We start from the raw sequence: 21,412 nt of genomic DNA on the forward strand, positions 1-21,412 counted from the left end.
TTTAATAATGCTCATATTAGCTGGCTTCTTCTTCATCGTGAGCATGGATATATCCATGCCTGAGTATTGCTTCTCCTGCAGTATATTTTCTTTAACCTCCTTTTCCCAGACAGGCACACACCTCCAAATTTAATTATTCTGTCAATTGTGTTTTAAACTGTACTGATTTCCATGAACTGCTTGTGGTATCCATTTGTTGATCTGTTCCTCCTGAACCCTATCTTCACACCCACCAAACGCTGGAGAGGCAATTAAACCGAGGACGTGAGATTTAGTCAAGAGGAGTCAAAGCATAAAGGTAAAGGGAGTGGTAACACTAGGGATTCAAAAGAGCACTGAGGGAAAAGCACGCACACACACACACACACACACACACACTAAAAAGTACAGTAACCGAAGCAGGTAGAACCACGGAGGGAAGAGAGGCGAGCCGGGTAGAATCCAGCTTGCTCCTCTTCCATCTCTCTCAGCACCAAGGACAGAGCCTCTGAGCTGCTAACCCAAACAACGTTCAGGGGGGTCCCTCCCAGCTCCTCTAGGGAACACTGGTGCCTTGGAAAAGCAGCTAAGAAACATGCAGTGAGGTCTGATAGAAAGCAGCAAGAGTAGCTCACAAGTAATTTCCACCTCAGAGGCAAAAGCCAGGTGATTTTCTGTCTGTATGGAAATGATTCCATAGTTTCTGTGTCCTGGGAAAGGCAAAGTTTGCTTTGCTTCGGTGTATCTGCCGTCAGTAAATGGCTTCAGGAACTGAGGTGCTCAACTCCACAGTCTCCAGACACCAGAAGAAATTTTCAAGGTAAGTGGATTTTTCTTTTCATTCCTAATTTAGTGGAAGATTATTTGATTAGCTTGGAATTCTTTGGTTCTCTAAAAATATGCATTAAATCTCCGAGCTACTCTAGGTTTAAAACACGAAACCCTGAGGAAGCCCGTGTTCATTTCATTAAGTGGTTGGAGCTGCTCTTACTTACCCCACCCCCACCCCAACTGTGTCCTGATGGGCTCTAGAATCTGTATCAAGGCATACATAAAAGACAGAAAATAAAAGCCTGTAATTATTCCTGGGAGTTGCAGGGAAGTTGACTGTATTCCTCTTAAGGGTTTTACTTAATTGTCAGAGTCTGGTATTTTCAACTCCCCATATCAGCACCCTGGTAATGCAGGGCCAAGGGTTTAGAGAGACACCGTTTCCAATCTATTTAAAGTCAAGCTGCTTCCAAGTCAGAATCCAATTATCCCAACAGAGATATGTAGAGCTTGAAAGCATGATTGTGTGTGTATTCTCCAATGATTGTGTATGATTTTGAAGGTGCTGTTGTTTAACTGTGGGACTTCCATTGCTCACCGTGGCTTATTGGGTCAACAAAGTTCATGTAATTAGGCACTTGTGACACTTAACGCATCTAGTTGAATCTAATACCATCTCAATGCATGCACAAACAATAACGGAGCAATAGCAAAGTGGAACTCGGGTTCTAGACAAGCTCTGCATGCCTGTTTGCACTTTATAGGTAAAGCCCTTTGCTTACTGATACTACAAGGTCAGCAAACTGTCTGCCTTTGGGCAAGAAGGAAAGACAGCCATTTGACCTGGCCTTGGGATCTTGTAGAGCCCCAAAGAAGGAGAGACAATGTGAGATTCCTACTCAGATACTTGTTTACTTATAGTTGAATATTTTCAAGGGTCTGCATGACTAATGGTGGACAAGGGTGTGGTGTCGAGTAAAGAAAATACTGATAACATCCAAGAAGGATAACATCCAGAAGGCTCCTTATAATTGAATAATCAATATGTCAAATATCAAATAGAGTCTACCCAGTATTAAATTTAATTTCTAATGCACTGAAGTTTGCTATCAACTAATATTCACTAATTAGTTACTTGGTCTACTGTATTTCCCCATTTTATCTCTGTTTAGAAAGACAACATGATCTGTTTTGGAAGATTGTTAAGGGAAGTAAGCATGCTTTATTGGTCAGGTTCAATGAGAAAAAAAGAACTGTATTATGTTAGCTAATGGATCTCAATAAAACCAACCATGGCTTTTCCTCTGTATACCTACCAACAATGTAAATATATCCAAATCTATAAATATGCTATATACTTCAATGCACTTGTGAATCTTCATTATGAAATGAATTTGAGAGCAATTTGCAAGAATAAAGCACCATAGAAATGCTAAAGACTACCTCTAATAATAATGACAATATAACTCCCACTGGCTCTGTGAGCAGTGCACACCTGCATTGACTTTAAAAAGCTGGGTAAGGAGATGTGCACAAGCTACTGAACATGGACGATCTTCACATAATTCCCCATTCTAGGCTTGTCTACTTCCCCTCCATCGTGGAGGACTCAGGACAGAAGCTCTGGACTCAGGTCTTGGGTTGAATCAGCTCCACCATTCACTGGTTTATGGTCTCAGCTAGAAATGAATCTCGATGTGACCCGTTCTCTTCCTCTACTAGAATGGGGATGAGAATAACACTTTATTCTTCATGTTGTCAGGGAATTTCAATATGATAAAGCTTATAAATGTTAGCTGTTATAATTATGAATTTTATCAGGCAGTTGGAAAGCCTGAGTTGAAGCAAAGGCTGGAAAAACTGGACCCTGGTGATCAGCATGTTTGTTAGTGAAAAGATGACAGATACCAGGGACCTGGGATATGAAGGAAGGTATGTCACAGAAGCCACTAGTTCATTCTGCCTTAGAGAAACCCACCTCAATCTAGGAATCACTCCCAGCATCAGTTTTTACCATGTAGACATACTAAGTAAGTTGTGAGTTTTCAACTTGAGAAGCCCTAATCAAAGGCTGGCTCACACTATACACTGTGTAATTATTGCAGAGGAAGGAATCTGAACAAGAACTTGTTCTCTCCTAGTTTGGGAGGAATGACCCTCTTTTGTGTGTATACTCTTATGGCCTTTCCTCGGTGCATGGGGTGTGAAGGTGTTGGCCCATGGTCATTCTATCAGTTGCCATGGGCCTGTGATGAGAGAGTATCTCAGCAGAGAGGATGTGACAGAGTAGAGATGTCCATTCTGTGGAGACCAGACAGAGAGTCACACTATGGGAGCTTGAGAAAATTACTGAACCCCTCTGTGTCTCTGTTAATTCTTAAAGGGAAGATGTCCATATCTTCCCTCAAGAGATACTGTGAGCATTAACAAATGTCGCATGGGAAGTATTAGTGTCTGCCTAGCACCAGAAATATCTAGGAAGTGCTTGTCTTTGGAAGGGGGCTAAATACTAAAGGTGTTTTAGTTTTATTATGTTTGGGTTTGAGTAATTCAATGTCTTTAAGGAAAAGGAACAAATAGTTCAATCATGTAAATCATTTTTAAGTATTTCTTTTATTTTTGAGATTATAATACAAATGCATCATTTCCCACTTCCCTTTACTCCCCTCAACCTCTCCCACCCCTTCCTCTCTCCGAAACTCACAGCCTCTCTTTCACCAATTATTGTTCCATGCATCTACGTACATGTATTTAGACATATATTTCGATACATCACCTGCTCAGTCTGTATAATGTTACTTGCATGTGCGATTCTAGGTATTGTGTGACCTTTTGGTATTGGACAACCAGTTGGTGTGCTCTTGCCCGGGGAGACCATTTCTCCAGCTCTCAGAACTCCTTGGTTGCCTGTAGCTCTTGGTGTAGTGCTGAGGCCTCCTGGTCCTTCCCCGCTTCACTTTAGCTTGTCTATTGTTGTTGTCCGGGCTCATGCTAGACAGTCATGCTGGTGAGACTTTGTGGGTTGAATGTCCAGGTGCACTGAGGAACTGAATATGTCCCAGATAATGACAGCTTGTCCATTCTGTCTTTCTGGCTTTTAAATTAGATCACACAGTCATCCTAAAAAGGCTAGGACACACCAAAAAGACCAGGATGAATCAATACTTTATGTGAAATTCAATCTTCTTAAAATTCATAAGCAATGTTGTATGTAGTATATCTTAAGAGATCTGGGCTGGCAGTAATCGTCTACCTTTTGCCCCCACCCCCATGGTTGTGTGCCATGGGGTACAGAAATCAGAAGATGTCAGATGTCCTACTCTGTCACATTCTGCCTTATTCCCTGAGTCTCTCGTTGAATTTGGAGCCACATAGACTGACAGCCACCAGACCCTAGCATTCTGTCTTAGATCCCCACAGCACTGGGGAGATAGGCACTCATCCAGCCCTATACAGCTTTTGACCGGGGTATTAGAGATTTGAACTGAGATCCTTAAGCTTGTCCTGCAAATGCTCTTCCCCACGGAGCCAACTCCTTTGCCTCCCTTCTTTACAGTCTCTCCTTCCATGCACTCTTAAAACATTCTTTGTGGCGCTCACCAGCAATCTCCTAATCACCAAGTCCATCAGATGATTGGCAGTGGTAGCTTATTTCTCTCTTTACCTTCTCACACCTTCCCATTAACAATAAAAGCCGCATGCTAGGTCTTACACTGGAGCAATGCTTCTCCAGCAGGAAAGTTCTTTTGCACCCTTCTCCATTTGAGATTGAGCAGCGTCCAGTTTTTGGTTATTACAGCTAGTTGCTACATCAGGGACACTGTTAAACATCAACAATGCATAAGACATCCTGCAAAACAAAGAATTATCAACCCAGTTGTTCATAGTGCCCCGGCTTTATGCATATAATTGCATTTGGTCCTCACAATAACCTATGAAGTGGGCATGATTTATCTTCAGTCTGCTGATGGAACAACTGGTCTATCATTACAAATTATTTGGAGAGTGATTATTAGGTTAATAAATTCTTCAAACTCCCCGCTTCATCCTCAGACTAGTTCACTATCTGTTAGCACATCTATCAGAAGGATAAAGAGGGGGGAAACAACCCAGCTCAGAGTTATATAAGAAATCCTCATTTAAAAAGGAAAAAAAGAAGATTCAAGGAGAAAAATAAAGGGGAGGATAATTAGCCGAGAGGCAGGGATCACTGTAGCATATCACACTCATCTCTGCATCCTTTTATCTCTCATATCCAGAACTCTGGAACAACCATGGTCTACTCACCTGCTGCTAGGGAAAAAAAATCTAAGACTGGAAATAGTACAATGTGAAAACACAAACCAGAAATCCATGTAGTTGTGCTTCTAACACCAGGTCCAGAACTGATTTGGGGAAGTGAGGACTGCCCTTCTTACAATTAGCCCTTGACATTCCCTGTGCACTGTTAAGTAGCTGTCAGCCCTCTGGGCTGAGCACAAAGCCCGGCAACACAGTGACAAGAATCCCATGGCTTTATGCTTTCCTTCTTACTTGACAGGTGAGAAGAAGCTAGGGATCCATTAAGCAGGTGCACACTCCAGGAGGAGGAGAGGCTGGCCCCTGCCTTGAAGGTGGCCCTGCTGTGAAAGGAAAGGTATGCTGAGCCTGAGCCTCCAAAGGGGAATATCCTTGGATATTCAGAAAGCGCTGTGTTTTCCCAAAGGCTCTTGGCAGCCACGATGCTGTCTCCAGGGTAGCGGCTGCCCTTCTCCTAATAATGAGGAAATTATAATTATTACCAAGGATTATTATTATGTGTTAAAAATATATCAACTGCAAACAATGTGCTGTGATAAAGAACATTTTTTAAGTAATTCTCTGAATGCATTCCAAGTTGGTCACCCTTTTCTAACATTTCTTCGTTTTAATACTTGTTTCAGACAGAAACATTTTAAAGTGAGGTGTAAAATGATAGCCACGATTAAGTCAACTGTTTGATTCTAGGAGAGCTGTAGGTGACAAGATTGAAGGTAAACCCCAACCACCACCTGTAGCCATAGTTTTCTCCCATCCCCACCAGCCCCATGGTCCCACAGCCATTTATAAAATAAGGTTTATATTAATTACAGACTGTATGGCCTATGGCTCAGGCTTCTTCCTAGCTAGCTCTTATAACTTAACCCATTTCTATTCATCTATAAGTTGCCACATGGCCATGGCATTACCGGTCTGCTGGCATCTTGCTGCTCCTTTGGCGGCGACTGGCATCTCCCCCCAACTCTGCCTTTTTCCTTCCTGTCTCTCTCCTTGGATTTCCTGCCTGCCTCTAAGCTGCATTGCCATAGGCCAAAGCAGCTTATTTATTAACCAATGGGAACAACATATATTCATAGTGTACGAAAGACATCCCCCAGCAGCCACCAGCTTCCACTCCAACTTAAACTCCCACCTCTCGAAACCATCACCACATGGGGACTTAAGACTCAACAGACAGATTTGGGGGGCACACAAACATTCAGACTGTGGCCAGTGGGGCCACAGAGACTGAAGTAGGAAACACTTTTACCTGGCTTTCAGGATCCCAACTCTGGGTCTCTTTCTAGCATCTGGCCCTGATGCACTGGTACCCTCTGCACACAGGCCTCTTCTTCAGGAGTGGGGTCTTTCGTGTCCCATGAACACATAAATATCTGGCATTGAGAACCCAGAGTCTTTTCTGTAGGACTGGTCCCTACAAATTGGTGTCATGTGAGAAGCTGGTAGACTCAGGTATCTTTGCCACTCCAAACTCAAACCTTGATTTTTTATTTATTTTTTTCTTTTAGCAGAGTCTCACTATGTAACTTTGGCTGTCCTGGAATTCACAGAAATCCACCTGTTTCTGCCTCCAAAGTGCTGGGATTAAAGGCGTGTGCCACACTCCTGGTTCAACCCTGCATGATCTGAGGGCTTATTTTCCCCAGTGGGATGGTAACAAGACAGTTGCTATGGCTTCCAAATGCTAAAAGGCAAAACTAAAAGAATTAGAAGACCAGAGATTAAATATTTTCAAATGGTAATTACTCCTTTAAGATTAGGAACTTTCAAATAAATTTCTACATGTGGAATACCCATAAATACAAAAAAAAAAAAAAACCTGTACTAAACTCAAATACTCCATATTGTCTTCTATAATCTAATCTCTGAAACCCATCATTCCCGATGTAAAATATGAGAGAGAATGGGATACTGAAGAAAGAAGAGACAAACAGAGATGGGGTGTGTGTGTGTGTGTGTGTGTGTGTGTGTGTGTGTGTAAATATATCTGTAGAGGTCAGAGGAAGAAAAACAGGAAGGTAAGGGAGGAGAGATGACTTAGTGGGTAAGAGCACTTACCGTGCAAGCATTAAGACCTGAGTTCAGATTCCAGCATCCACAGTAAAAGCTGGATGTGGCCATATGCACTGTGAGGGGCAGAGACAAGAGGATCTCTGAGTTTCTGGCTGCATGCCTAGCTCCAGGTTCAGAGAGAGAAGAGAGACCCTATCTCAAAGGAATAAGGTGAAGAGGGATGAGGCAGGACATTCACCATTGTCCTCTGACTTCCACATGCACACATAGGTACAGACATCACACACACACACACACACACACACACACACACACACACACACACATACATGCACACACACACACAAATATGTTTTTATTAAGAATTTGGAAAGAAAGGAAACTAAGATGAACAGGCTGGTAAGAAAAAAAAGCCAACACAGTACTTGCATAGTATTTGAGGTATAAAGCATGGCTTCCAAAGCCTAACACACAAAACAGTTCTTTCATAAGCCAATCATGGTGACTCATGCCTATGATCTCAGCTTTTGGGAGTCTGAGGCAGTAGGATCACCAAGTTTAAAGCCAGCTCAGCCTACAGATGGAGACCCTGTCTCAAAACCCCAAAATAAACAAATACACAAAATAATTCTGTTCTTTTTGTGTGAGGCTGGAGTCGAACCCAGGGCTGTGATTTGTGTACATTGCCACTGAGCTATAATGACGCCCTGAGAATTATTTCCACTACGCCTGGAGTGAAAATCTTCGGAAATGCGCTCTATCATTCCTCCATTTTATAGAGGAGAAAACTGGAGCTCAGAGAGATAACATGCCTGTGGTCCCGGAGCTAGGAAATGTCCAGGAGAATTCTCACGCTGCAGCAGCTTCATCCCACACAAGAGTGCGAACATGATTCTTTTCAGTCACCCACACAAGCCGTCAGAGCTCACATCCCTCCACCTCACGGCTGCCTCATTAGACTCCAGCTGTGCTGGCCTTCCTGCTACTCTCCCCACTCCCCTGCTACTCTCTCCACAACCCTGCTACTCTCCCCACACCCCTGCTACTCTCCCCACACCCCTGCTACTCTCCCCACACCCCTGCTACTCTCCCCACACCCCTGCTACTCTCCCCACACCCCTGCTACTCTGCCCACACCCTGCTACTCTGCCCACACCCCTGCTACTCTGCCCACACCCCTGCTACTCTCTCCACAACCCTGCTACTCTCCCCACACCCCTGCTACTCTCCCCATACCCCTGCTACTCTCCCTACACCCCAGCCTCTTCAAGGCACCCCTGCTCCTTCTGCTCGGACCACATTCTACCAGGTATCTGTGATGGTTGTTTCTTTACCTCTGCCAGCTTTGACTTAATTGCTAATATACCCGTGAAGGCTTCCTGATGACACCAGTTTGAAATTGTTTTCAAATGCTCACCCACATACACACTGTCCTCAACCACTCCCCAACTCCCATTTCTGATTTACTTCTCTCCAAAATGCATATTATCACTGAACAGGAATTATTTTGATGATTATATCCCCCCCCATAGACACTTCATAGAGGAGGAATTGTTTATCTGTCTGTTCTGTTCCTAGCTGTATCTCTAGTTCTTACAGAACTGCCTGATATTATATAGGAAATGTTCCATGAATATTTGTAGACACAGACATTTTAAACTGTATCTACATACCACATCCCAGCCTCAAAGAATCTGATCTGATCCACATTGTTTTCTATCTTTTCCTAGGAACATTTTGGAGTCACATTCCTCTGTCTGGGCTATGGCACCTCTGAGCCAAATAAGCAACCACATCAACTCCACCTGTGGAGCAGAGAACTCCACGAGTGTCAGCCGGGCCCGCCCACATGCCTACTATGCCCTGTCCTACTGTGCGCTCATCCTAGCCATCATCTTCGGCAATGCCCTGGTATGTGCAGCTGTGCTGAGGGAGCGTGCCCTCCAGACCACCACCAACTACCTAGTGGTGAGCCTGGCTGTTGCAGACCTGCTGGTGGCCACGTTGGTGATGCCGTGGGTGGTGTACCTGGAGGTAAGTGGGCTCGCGGTACATGCTGCTCAGGAGTGGGTAAAGACTCAGGATACCCCTCATCAGGGTGCTCAGGGAACTGGGGAAGGAAGGAGAACTGCTGGCATGCTCCCTTTAGTGAAGGAGCTGATGCTTGAGGAAGCTCCTGAGAACCAGAGGCCTGGGAATGAGTCTGTGCCTGTGGATCTGGGACTGGACTGGAATGATGGGGCCATACCTAAATATACTCTTGGTGTCAGTCATGTGCTAGTGATGGAGGGGCATTCTGACGAGCATCTTCATCCAGGTTCAGTGTATCTGTGATGAGGGGTACAGGGCAAGGGGGAGAAAAACATTTCTAATCAATGAGAGGAATGTTAGAATAGTCAGTAAATAGACCAGTTCCATTTCCCTCCCTCCCTTCTCCCCCTCCCTCCCCCTCCCTTCCTTCCTATCTGTTTCAGCTGTCCTTCATCTTGGCTCTTTCCTCCTGGGTCCTGGCTCTCCATAGATTCTGCTACCAAAGGCTCAGACTAAACCTTCAAATTTAAATTTTCCATGCCTCCATTAATAGTACAAAGCCCTTGCCATTCCTATAATGCAGCAGACTCTGGAGAATTCATCTTGGGAGGAACATTTTTTAAATTTGGAAGTATTTTCATTTAAAGGTGCAAAATAAAGTCAGAAGGTGATCAAGACAAAACATCCATTTTGCTAACAAGGAAATCAGGGTACCTACATCTGTTCAAGCAACACGCATCCTTACCAGGAAAACATGCAATTATTGAAGAGATGTTTTAAACGCCTTAATATGCTATTAATATTTCTCCTCTGCACTGAGTGTCACTCTAAAGAGATATCCAATGAAGGATCAAAATGATGCTATGATTAAGAGAAATTAAGATTCATCAAATTAATATTTCAGTTAATATTAATAGTGAAGGTGACAGTTAATTAAGTATGACATATCACGGGAGAGTAAAAGCCTTGAACACAGACTGCCTATGCTAGTACCCGTATTAAACAGTGACTGGATACTAAAATTAGACTTACGAGTGCAGGTGGGGGGCACATGAGAAAATAAATGAATAGGTAAAGAAAGAACAGAAAAAGAAGAAAAACAAGCAGGCTGATTGAGAAAGTTCCAAGGGGGAAATATGTATTTCTTCCTCCCAGTTAGGATAATCTTGATAGTGAGCGATCTTATAATTATCTTGACTTTTCTGTCAACCCATTATGCTAAGTCATCCTTCATGTTGAGGCAAGGTCTTGCTCTTCTCCTGGAATCATGCTACTTGCTGTAAGGGGGATGAACTACTTATTATTTGATAGCCAATGATAATGAAAAAGGAGTTCAAAACACGCACTATTTCTGTCCAAAAAAGATGAGACATGTACCACAACCCCATGATTCGTCATACCAGCCACACCCTGCTAATCACTACAGTTCAGGGATTCTTTGGCCCTCTCACAAGATGATTGCCAGAAAGAAATGGAGGCAGAGAAGTTTCACTCAAAAAAACATTTCCATTTATCTATAGCAAAATGAGGCATTTGATATCTATAATAAAGTGATGTTGACCAAAGAGAGGGACTCTTGGCCTGGCCGTTTATGATTGCTTCCGGAAGTCCGGTTGGATCAAAGTGGAAAATTTCTGTACATACTTGCTTAAAAAATGGACGTTGTGACTTTTCTGTACTAAAAGGCCATGGCAATCCCCTTCTAACCACAGCTGCCAATATTAGTGATGTCACCAATCTATGTTTGAACACAAGAGCAACCAGGTTTGTAGAAAACCATGAGAAACCTGGCCGAAGGCCTTAACAGACTCTTTGGGGTGGTGTCTATGTGTTATCTCCCATGAGAAAAGGTTGCGATGGAGCTCTTAGTCATTCTCTTTTCCAAAAACTAAACAACAATGAAAAGCACCAGCAGGCTGTGCAGGGCAGTTTTCAGAAAGCCAGCAACATGGTCGATGAAATCTACATTCATCTAAATACAGCAGAGACATGTCCTCACTGGGAAATGGGTTGGCTCTGGAAATCACTTTTTGGTCTTACCAACTTGCCTCAAGCCTCTAATGAGTAGAGTCTAGCCAATGCAATTCAGTATCTTAGAGTATTTCTCCCGTAGTCAAGGGTCTATCCTGCTGAAACACGGGATAAGATTTGAAGCAGCCATTATTCAATTATGATATGATTGTGTCCCAGAGAAAGCCAACTGCCGTGTTTATTAACGAGTCCTGAAGGTGGTGCAGTATGAGTACTGTTCTAGTAATTACCATTCTCACCTAAGAGGAAAGGGTGTGGTGTGGACCAAAGACGCTGCTCTTGGTCCTTAAGACCAATTGGTGTGAAAGCCCTCGGAAGACAGGACACATGTAAGAAGGAAACTATCTGAAAGCCATAAGACTCACACAGTCCATAGTCTGACTTGAACGTTTTCATCTTTTCTGAAGAAAAATGGGCCATCTTTCTCATAGTAACATGTGCGAGGTGGAGGAGATGTTTGTGTTGTAAATCTCAGAAAGCTTGGCTTGCTGTGATTCAGACAAGAGGGGTTATTTTTTGTCACAGGCCAGAACTCTGGAGGAAGGTGGCTGTGGGTGTCATTTAGCTGCCCTGTGGTGTCATCAAGGCCCATGCTCTTTGATCTGTCCTCTTGGCTGTTTTGGCAAGTTACCCAGTTTTTCACACTATGGCAGAGCAGCTGGCAAAGCCACAAGTGCCAAGTCAGTGTCCAAACACAAGATGGATGGGGCCGGTGGTGGGGGTCGGAGGGGTGGGGTCAAGGGGGGGTTGGGGGTGGGAGGAGTTCTGAAACAGCTCAGCTTGAATCATCTCCCCAAGGGGTTTCAGTCTAACTGGCCAGGACTGAGTCATGAGCTGGACAAGGCCAGAAAAGATAAAAGTTAAAATTTAAGTTTTGTTTTTAAAAAGAAAACACAGAGGGTGAAGAATTGCTATGAAGAGGGTAATAAATTATCATCCAACACTGCCTCTGTTGGAATTTCTACCACCATTCCAACACAATGTCACTTTATGAGAGTGTCTCAGAACAGGGCATCCAAAGATATGCAATTACATGAATTAAATGGGGATAGCCACATTTTTTATGCTGGGTTGACATTAGTCTCAACTGTCACCACCTAAGAGGATAGTGAAAAAGCATGATCTATAAGTAAATCCATCCAGAAATTTTTAGTTGTAAGAAAGAAAACTCAACTACGCTCAGCTAAAATTCTAAGCACAATGAATTGGCTCCCATTTTAAACAGACCTGTGGCAGTGTGGGCTTCAGGCATACTTTGACAAGGATTCCAACTCTATTTCTCTGCCATCCTTCCTGCTCTGCCTTCTTCCATATAGACCTCATGAATAGGCAAAGTGAAAAGCATAAGCCTCACATGCGCACACAATACCATCCACACAAGGAGGAAATCCACTCCCCAGAAATTCTGGAAATCTCAAGAGGCGTTCCGTTGGACTGGCTTACAACACAGGACTTTCTATGAACTGATCACCAGTCAGAACTGGTTTAGCATGGTTTAGAACTGTGTCCCTTCCAAGGAACACATCAGTAGCTCAGGGTTCTCATGCATTCCCAGTGGAACCAAGGGATGGCTGAAAAGAAGGCGTCGTCAATGTGAAGCACAGTCGAGCTGTCCTAAACTCCATCTTCCTCCCTATGACACACAGGAGTGTGCCCTTTGGAGGTGCATAACAGGAGACACACAGGGGCCAGTTACAGAACTACCCCAGTGTTCTCTGTCCTCTGTCTTGTAGAGAAATTCAGGACAAAAAAGTACATGGGTGACCTTACAGATTGTACTTCAGAGAGTCCCTAGCTTAGGAGTTTCTTTAATTCTGTTTTTCATCATTTTCTGGGACACTCTTTTCTATGAAGTGCTGTGGCGTTCTATCTCAGATTAGCTCTCCAGTTTCCAATTTCCTGCTTTATGGTGCTGCAGTCTGGAGCTCTCTCTTCAAGCACAAACATCCTCCTTGGTTCTACTTGGTTAAGCACCTTTTGTGATACTCAATGCAGTTATATAAGGCTGGAGAGGGAAAGAAAGGATGCAGGAGAATATTTGAAATACAAATAGTTCTCACTACCGATGGTTCAACATAATTTTTTTCATCTTTATGGTGGTATGAAAGTAATGCACGTTCAATAGAAAGCACACTTCAAATTTTGAATTCCGATCTTTTCCTAAGCTAGCTACACGTAGCACAATACCCCCAAAGTGTGCCGAGAAGCATCAGGAATCACAGCTCCCATTCAGTCCCATGACCCCAGGAGGAAACCATTACTGCATTGGCCATGTGCTGCTAAGCTGTGCTTAGCATTTTCAACCTACAACACTTTCTGTTAGGTTTGAGAATTAAATCTCAGTTTGGACAGGAGAAAAGAATCAAGGACTAAGAACTGTAGACAAGCAAGAAAAGTGACCCACCCCCTCCGAGGGGTTATGGGTGGTTAATAATTACTGGGGGTGAGACATTTTCTTCAGTGATACAGCCATTGGTGGAGTGCCTATGCACCTGTAAATAACCCCTCATCCACACTCTCATAAGCAAATCTAATAAAGCTCATTGAGTCAGACACATACACACACACACACACACACACACACACACACACACACACACACACACACGACATGAAAGAAATATAGACAAGAAAAACAGAAGAGAATGGATTCAGGCAGGGACATGCCACAGGGGGAAAAAAACAGCCTGAATTAGAGGGCAGTGAAAGAAAAGAACAGGAATATGTAGGAAACGGAAAAGTCTTTGGACCTTGAAATGATATCAATTATTAAAAATAAAGCTTTCAAAGAAGAGTTGAACCTTAGTTCAAAAGCTGATAACAATTTAATACCTCCCTCTGGAAAACAAAAATAGGGGATTCTCACGACCCCTGGATTTGGTAAAAGTGATAGACTGTTAGAGTGGGACGAGCTTGGAGACGACCATCCTCTCTGAGGTGTGATGGAAGCTCAGGAAATTCCTGGCCGTATCGGAGTGACAGGCGGGCCTTGGAGCCTACATTCTAAACATACTCCTCCATGATGCTACATGCCTCAGCTCTGAGCTAAACCTTTAGTGCAGGGACAAGTTCATGTCCATGAAATTCGCTGTTGGGTTGAATGCACCTCTGCTACGCAGGGATCTCCAGGAGGTTTCCACAAGTCTGTAGTCACTGAGATAAACCTCTGTCCCCAGTCCCACCAACCCCCAGTGACTTGGGCAAGCACTTGCCATCTCCCCAAACAACACCTGAGAAGGAGAAATTGCTAATTTCCTGCATCACAGATGGTGAAGAGTATATCCAAAGACGTGAAAAGTCCCCATTTATAACCCCATTTTGCCCCCACAGCAAATCCACTTTAAAAAAAAAAAAAGTGAGACTGGGAAATGGCCCACAGATTAATAGCACACAGCACTGCTGCTCTTCCAGAGGACCTGAGTTTGGTTCCCAGCGTCCACACTGGAGAGGTTCACAACCCCCTGTAACTCTAGTTCCAGGAGACCTGATGCCCTCTTCTGAGCGCTGCAGGAACTGGCTCATTCTAAGGCGTGCACGTGCGCACACGCGCGCACACGCACACACACACACACACACACACACACACACACAATTTTTTAAAGATTGTAAATATGACAGTAGAGAGAAGTAACTTTTCTTTTGCTTCCTGGCTATTTCTCCCAAACAATTCAAAGCCTATCCCTCTAGAGCGGGCATTCCCATAACCCACTGTCTTAAGTCTCCCTGTATTCCAAAGGAAATTTAAAAACAAGGATCAGGGTAGGGAAGTGGATGTATTTACAGTCTGCCCAGGCCACTGGCAAAAAGAACCTGATTTCTTTCCAATGTCTGTGACAGTCTTACAGTTCTTACAATTCACACAAATCCATGAGACCAAAAACCTAGAAGATACAGATTCAGCAGTGAGACAGGTTAGTTGGTCCTTTCCTGACACAGGGGGACTGAGTCCCAGACTGTCTGCATTGTCTCCAGTCTCAGGGGGCTGCTTCTACTCTCGGTGTGAAGATCATATATATATGTATGTATGCATATATATATATATATATATATATACATACATACATATATACATGCTATGTTATTATAGCCCTCTCCCCATCTCTTTCTCTGTCCATTCCTCATTCTTCAAAGAGTTGAGATGTTACGGCATCTATTATTGACTGTACAGATACCCAAAAATTTCCTGAAACACCCCTGTGCTTGAAAGAACTGTAGTGAGTGCAATGCTTATAGAAGTCCGGCTAGTGTCGGGAAACCCCCATACAGCCCTGTATCACCTCTTGCTTTAGTTCTTTTGGAAAAGCTGGTATATGTGGTTCCAGGCTTTGTTGAGCTCTTCATTGCTCAGACTGACTCTGTCTCTGGTCTTATACCATTTGGATTCTGACCATTTCTTCCTGGCTCTGCACAATTTTGGAAAACATCACAGCTTAAAAATGCCTCACCAGGATGAGATTCCTTTCCTGACTAGCCAGAAATGATTGACATCAGAAGCTCAGAGATGATGTGGCCGGCAGCATCCAGTGTCAAAGGTCCTTTTCTTGGCCAAATTCAAGCCACTGCGAGCTTAGGAAGGAAGGGCTTTTAGAGCAAGGTTGTTCACAGTGCTTTCTTAAAATTTGAAAAATTTGAGTCTAGGGTGGAAAGAATTCTGTACACTGCACACTTAGCAGAGTTATCTGCAAGTCCATTTAAGTCTCTCCTTCGACAGATTGTGGGGTGGAGGCATTTCCTCATCCCTTTCTTTGAAGGTCATCTTTCAGTTTGGCCTCCTGCGGTGCCTGTCCAACACACTGGCTTTGCAGTGGAAAGAAGTTAGCTTTTGCCAGGGGTGGTGGCTCATGCCTTTAATCCCAGCCCTTGGGAAGCAGAGGCAGGCGAGTCTCTGCGTTCAAAGGTCATAATGGCATCAGTGAATATCAATCAGGCTTTGGTGGGCAGCCATTGGGACTTCCAGATTCTTGTATCCTGGAGCAAGGAATTGGACAGGAATATAAGGCTAGTTGTAGATGCAGGGATGGTATATTAAGAAAGAGGGAGGAAGCAGACCGGAGCTCAGAAGGTTGGAAACTCATTGACAACACTGTATGAAAGACTGTTCCAAAGGCTGGGGCTTTTACAGGTGATCTGCATATCGAGGGCTTTCTCAAACATTTGTATAGCAGAAGTTTGTTGTCACAGGTTCTATCTGTACTACGTTGGCTTTGAGGTTGGTTTCTAGTGTTCCTTTCTGCCAACTGACTTCTCTCATATGTTATTTCATAGTTCTTGTGTAAAGCCTTTCTGACCCCATTCTCTACCTGTTCTCCCTCAACACTGTAACTAGCCAGGAACAGGAACATGCATAGGCCCCATAAAGGGTATCACTATTAACAATTAACAAGTTTAGCTCTGATGACATCAGCTTAATAAGGCATTTTTAGGCTTTACAGTCTAGAAAAATTGGATCCTGGAAGATCATAGATGTAAAAGGAAATAAATAAGATATTTACACAGAATTCCTTGCTTTTGAAGCAGATTTAAATCTTTATAAAGTTTTCAGGCATCTTACAAGTCTTGAAAAATGTTATCGATAACTATAAATAGACTTATTGTCTGGCACACAAGTGAATCTCACATACATGGCAGCCATATTTATCCAAAGCTGTAAAATAGTTATTGAAATATGAATCTGACTCAATGAACAAGGAATGTAGAACATCAAATCTGTATTTTTCAACATCCCTTTTGTAAAATTTACCAAACATAAGATATTCTAGGGAAATCCAGATGTTTCAGGTATAAAGAACTAGAAAATTTTGTGAAGAACCATTGTGATATTGCTAACCAAGTTAGACACAGTTTCTTATCATATTCTTGAAAATCCTCTAGCAACTGTGAAAAACTTTGTGTAATTCATCTAGGTTGTTGTGTATTAATACAATTCTTAGCTTTTTATTGGAGGATGATGTTTCAGGAATCAGAAAGCGTGTGTGTGTGTGTGTGTGTGTGTGTGTGTGTGTGTGTGTGTGTGTGTGCCATCTACATTCTTTAAATCATATGGTTTTACTTCTTAAGATATTTGGCTTGGGGTGAGGAAAAAAATAACCCACATAAAATTGGGCCTTTTTTTCTGATGATGCAGATTGAGTCCTGAACCCCTAAATCCCAGGCAAGAATCTACCACCAAGCTACATTCCCAGCCCAAAATCAGACATTTGGGGTTTAAGAAGTCTAATATTGTCTCAAACACTTAATTGTGAAGTACTTTGGAATGTTAGTTCATGTCTAGAGTTCATGTGTGGTTTTCTTGATAGCTTCCTAAATACTGGTTATGCATATATGTTAATATATGTATAGTCCATATCTACATTCCAGAAATATCATGAATGTCATTTATAGCACAAGCATATTCACAAAAGGCACAATGTAACTGGGGTATAAACAATGTTTTTACCCCCAAATCTTTTTGCTGACTACTCTTTAAAAACAGGGATTTTTTTTTTTTTTTTTTTTGGTTTTTCGAGACAGGGTTTCTCTGTGTAGCTTTGCGCCTTTCCTGGGACTCACTTGGTAGCCCAGGCTGGCCTCGAACTCACAGAGATCTGCCTGGCTCTGCCTCCCGAGTGCTGGGATTAAAGGCGTGCGCCACCACCGCCCGGCTAAAAACAGGGATATTTTTGTCATACACAGAATTATGTGTGTTTGTATGCAAACATATCTGAAAAACATAAAAAGAATAAATTTCTAGTGATATTTCTATCATGGTGCAGCTATTAGAGACTCATGTGCATAGCACTACATTATAGGTAATGATTGTAATAGCTGTAGTGTAGCATTGCACTCATCGTAAGAACAGTTTTGTTATTTACAACATAAAAATTGAGTCCTATCGTGAAATGAACATAGAGACTCAATCTAATATTGCTTTTTGTAAACAATACCAGCTTTATCTTAATAATCTTATAATGTACATATCTATCAAATTAGGCATTAAAATATTTAATCTCATAACATTATTTATAACAAAATGCATTCTATTATCTATTAACAATGAATTAGTGTTGAGCATGAGCCTATCATGACGACACTACAATTAGCCTATCTCAGCATTGACTAAATATGCATATTTTATGGGCAGAAAGACCCAGAAACCATGCAAAAGTGTTTCCACTCATAGGGCTAGTCCTTTGATTTTCATACTTTATCTCTTCTTTTTTTCAGGTAACAGTACAGACAGAATTTAATAAGATTGTATGAATTTTATAGTCACTTCCAGTTTATGGGAAGTGGCACTGTTTTCCCATTTATGGTAATGAAATGAAATTTACTTTTTTGTTTTTGTTTATTATTATTATTATTATTATTAAGAGATTTTCCATTCATTTTACATACCAACCACAGATTCCCCCCACCTCCCACCCCTCAGCCTTCCCCTTCAACCTCACCCATTCCCACCTCCTCCAAGGCAAGGTCTCCCACGGGGAGTCAGCAGAGCCTGGCACACTCAGCTGAGGCAGGTCCAAGCCCCTTCACCTTGCACCAAGGCTGTGCAAAGTGTCCCACTATAGGCACTAGGTTCCAAAAAGCTGGCTCATGTACCAGGGATGAGTTCCCATTGCCTGGGGAACCCCTAAACAGTTCAAGCCAAACAACTATCTCACCTATCCAGAGGGCCTAGTCCAGTACCATGGGGGCTCCTCAGCTATTGGTCAGTCACTGGATGAAGGCTTTATGATGACAGTTAGGGTATTCACCCATCTGATCACTGGAGTAGACCAGTTCAGGCACCCTCTCGACCATTGCCAGTAGTCTAAAGTGGAGTCATCCTTGTGGATTCCTGGGAACCTCCCTAGCACCCTGTTTCTCCCCATTCCAGTGATGTCTCCCTCTATCATGGTATCTCCTTCCTTGCTTTCCCACTCTGTCCCTGTTCCAGCTCGAACCTCCCGTTCCCCTATGTTCTCATGCCCCATCCCTTGCCCTCCATTACCCCCTCATCCTCAGTTTGCTCATGTAGATCTCATCCATTTCTGAATTGTTGGGTGATCCATGCAAAAGTGGGTCCTTCCTAGGGTCCTCCCTGCTAGCTAGCCTCCCTGGGGCTGTGGGTTGCAGTTTGGTTATCCTTTGCTTTACATCTAGTATCCACTTATGAGTGAGTACATACCATGTTTGTCCTTCTGAGTCTGGGTTATCTCACTCAGGATGATATTTTCTAGTTCCATCCATTTGCCTGCAATTTCATGATGTCATTGTTTTTCTTTGCTGAGTAGTACTCCATTGTGTATATGTACCACATTTTCTTAATCCATTCTTCAGTTGAGGGGCATCTAGGTTGTTTCCAGGTTCTGGCTATTATAAATAATGCTGCTATGAACATAGTTGAGCATGTGTCCTTGTGGTATGATTGAGCATTCCTTGGGTATATGCCCAAGAGTCATGCCTTATCTCTTAAATTTATGTTTAAGATTGCTTAGCAAAACTCAGTTTAGAAATTTCTCTGAGCATTTAACAAAAATCATATCTTAACAAGTTAATCCCTCTCTAAATGCAAAGTATGAGTTACCTCTATGCCTGGTATGAGGTGAGCACACAATGATTTTGCCTATTACATTCAGAGTAATAGAAAAGCTTTTCTGGAAACTGAGGGTCACTTTTCCTAGGGAGTAGCATCTTTGGTAGTCCCATCATGCAATGCAAATTTAACAGAAAGATCTCTGAGAAATATATGCGTCCATGATTTTACATATACTTCATCCTTGACAAAATCTTACACTTAACAACTTTACATTTAAACATATTCTTAGAAAAAGAAACCCACAGCAATAATAAAATGAAAGTTTGTTTTTTGTTTTTAATGTACCTCATTTAATGTACTCGGGCTTGGTCACCTCTGTTTATGAAGACAACATCATGGAGCAATTATATTTAGATATTTTACATGTTGACTCCCAAATGTATTTAAAACCATGCATTTTTATTAACATACAAAACCATTTTATGCTCTCTTGCCTTCTGTTCCTCTTGACTACTCAGGGGAAAATAACAAATGTAAAATTTAATTTTTTAAGAATCTCTTTTGGAAGAAAATTCTTATCAAAATCTCTGTAGTCAATACAAAATTGTGTAACTGAACAAAACTTTCATCTTAAGATTTAATGAATGCGATTTTTTTACAAATATAAACTGTACTTTAAATATATTTACCATATTTACTAGATGTCTCTTTTTCCCCTTTAATTGAAAATAGATTTTTTTTCCTTACATAACATATCCTGATTACAGTTTCCTTTCCATCTACTCCTCCCAGTTCCTTCCCACTGCCCTCCCTTGCCATCCATATCCACTCTGGTTCTGTCTCTCATTAGAACATCAATGGGAATAATAATATAAAACAAAACCCGGCACATCCGAATAGGACAAACAAGCAAACAGGAGGAAAAGAACCCAAGAAAACGCACAAGAAACAGATATAGACACAGAGAAATAGTTTGCACTCCTGGGGAACCCCTAAAAACACTAACCTGGAAGCCGTAATATATACTCAGAGGACCTGTAAAATAGAGTGTCTATATTAAAGTAAAAATTAAAGTTAAGATAAAAAACTTTTAAAGAAAAGCCTTGACATGACATTGTGAAGTAGGGATCTTTTCTAACCAGCTATAATTCTAATAAACCTCAAGAAACATGCTTCGGTCTCATTTAAGCTCTTTGGCAAAACTTGGAGGTGTAACTTCAGAAATTCATTTCTGTGACTCCGTCAAGAATTCCAGCTGGATCTTAGCAGAGGACTCCGAAGATAGCTGAGGCCACTCCAGAAGCAACATGGAGCTGCAGCCCATCCTCAGATTCCCAGTGCCACTGACACCCAAAGAGAGCAGAAGATGTAGCTCACTGGTGAAGTGCTTGCCTGGCGTGTACAAGGCCTTGGGTTCAATCCCCACTACAAAAAAAGAAAAAAGAAAAAAGAAAAAAAAAAAAGACGTGAAGAGCGCCATACAAACCAAAGACCGGACTGCAAGCATTTACCAGGACCTCCCAAAGGACTCCCTTTACCAGTCCCTCAATATACATTGATAGTAGCCAATGCACACACCAACGGGAAAGAGGAGAAAGACCCCAGCAGCTCAGAGTCCTCCGTACTCCAGTTGTGTGGGGGTGAGCAGCAAGTTTTCTTCCTTGATGGCTGAACCCAAAACTGTTACCAGACACTCAAGTCCACAACTCACCACTGTAGGTTCCCTCTGTTCCATAGGAAACTGGAAAATAGAAATTGTTAAAGAAAAATGGATTGATTTACAGTTTG

The 21,412-nt window shown here is 42.4% G+C and overlaps 1 protein-coding gene across 3 annotated transcripts in view; it reads left to right on the forward strand.

Moving 5' to 3' along the window:
* The first annotated feature begins 208 nt into the window (after window positions 1-208).
* Drd3 (dopamine receptor D3) overlaps window positions 209-21,412 on the forward strand; it is a 69,363-nt gene continuing 48,159 nt past the window's right edge. Inside the window, exons 1-3 of one of the 3 annotated variants that reach the window (XM_052740740.1) lie at window positions 209-799; window positions 5,291-5,386; window positions 8,793-9,096. In XM_052740740.1, coding sequence (XP_052596700.1) covers window positions 8,827-9,096 — 270 coding nt within the window. In that variant the 5' untranslated portion in view covers window positions 209-799; window positions 5,291-5,386; window positions 8,793-8,826. Of the gene's footprint in view, window positions 800-5,290; window positions 5,387-6,652; window positions 6,788-8,792; window positions 9,097-21,412 lie in introns of those variants that run through there. The other 2 variants (XM_052740739.1, XM_052740741.1) reach the window with 2 other exon arrangements.

The sequence above is a fragment of the Peromyscus californicus genome, unplaced genomic scaffold, assembly GCF_007827085.1.
Source record: "Peromyscus californicus insignis strain IS unplaced genomic scaffold, ASM782708v3 Scaffold_16__1_contigs__length_79575227, whole genome shotgun sequence".
Classification (NCBI taxonomy): Eukaryota; Metazoa; Chordata; class Mammalia; order Rodentia; family Cricetidae; genus Peromyscus; species Peromyscus californicus.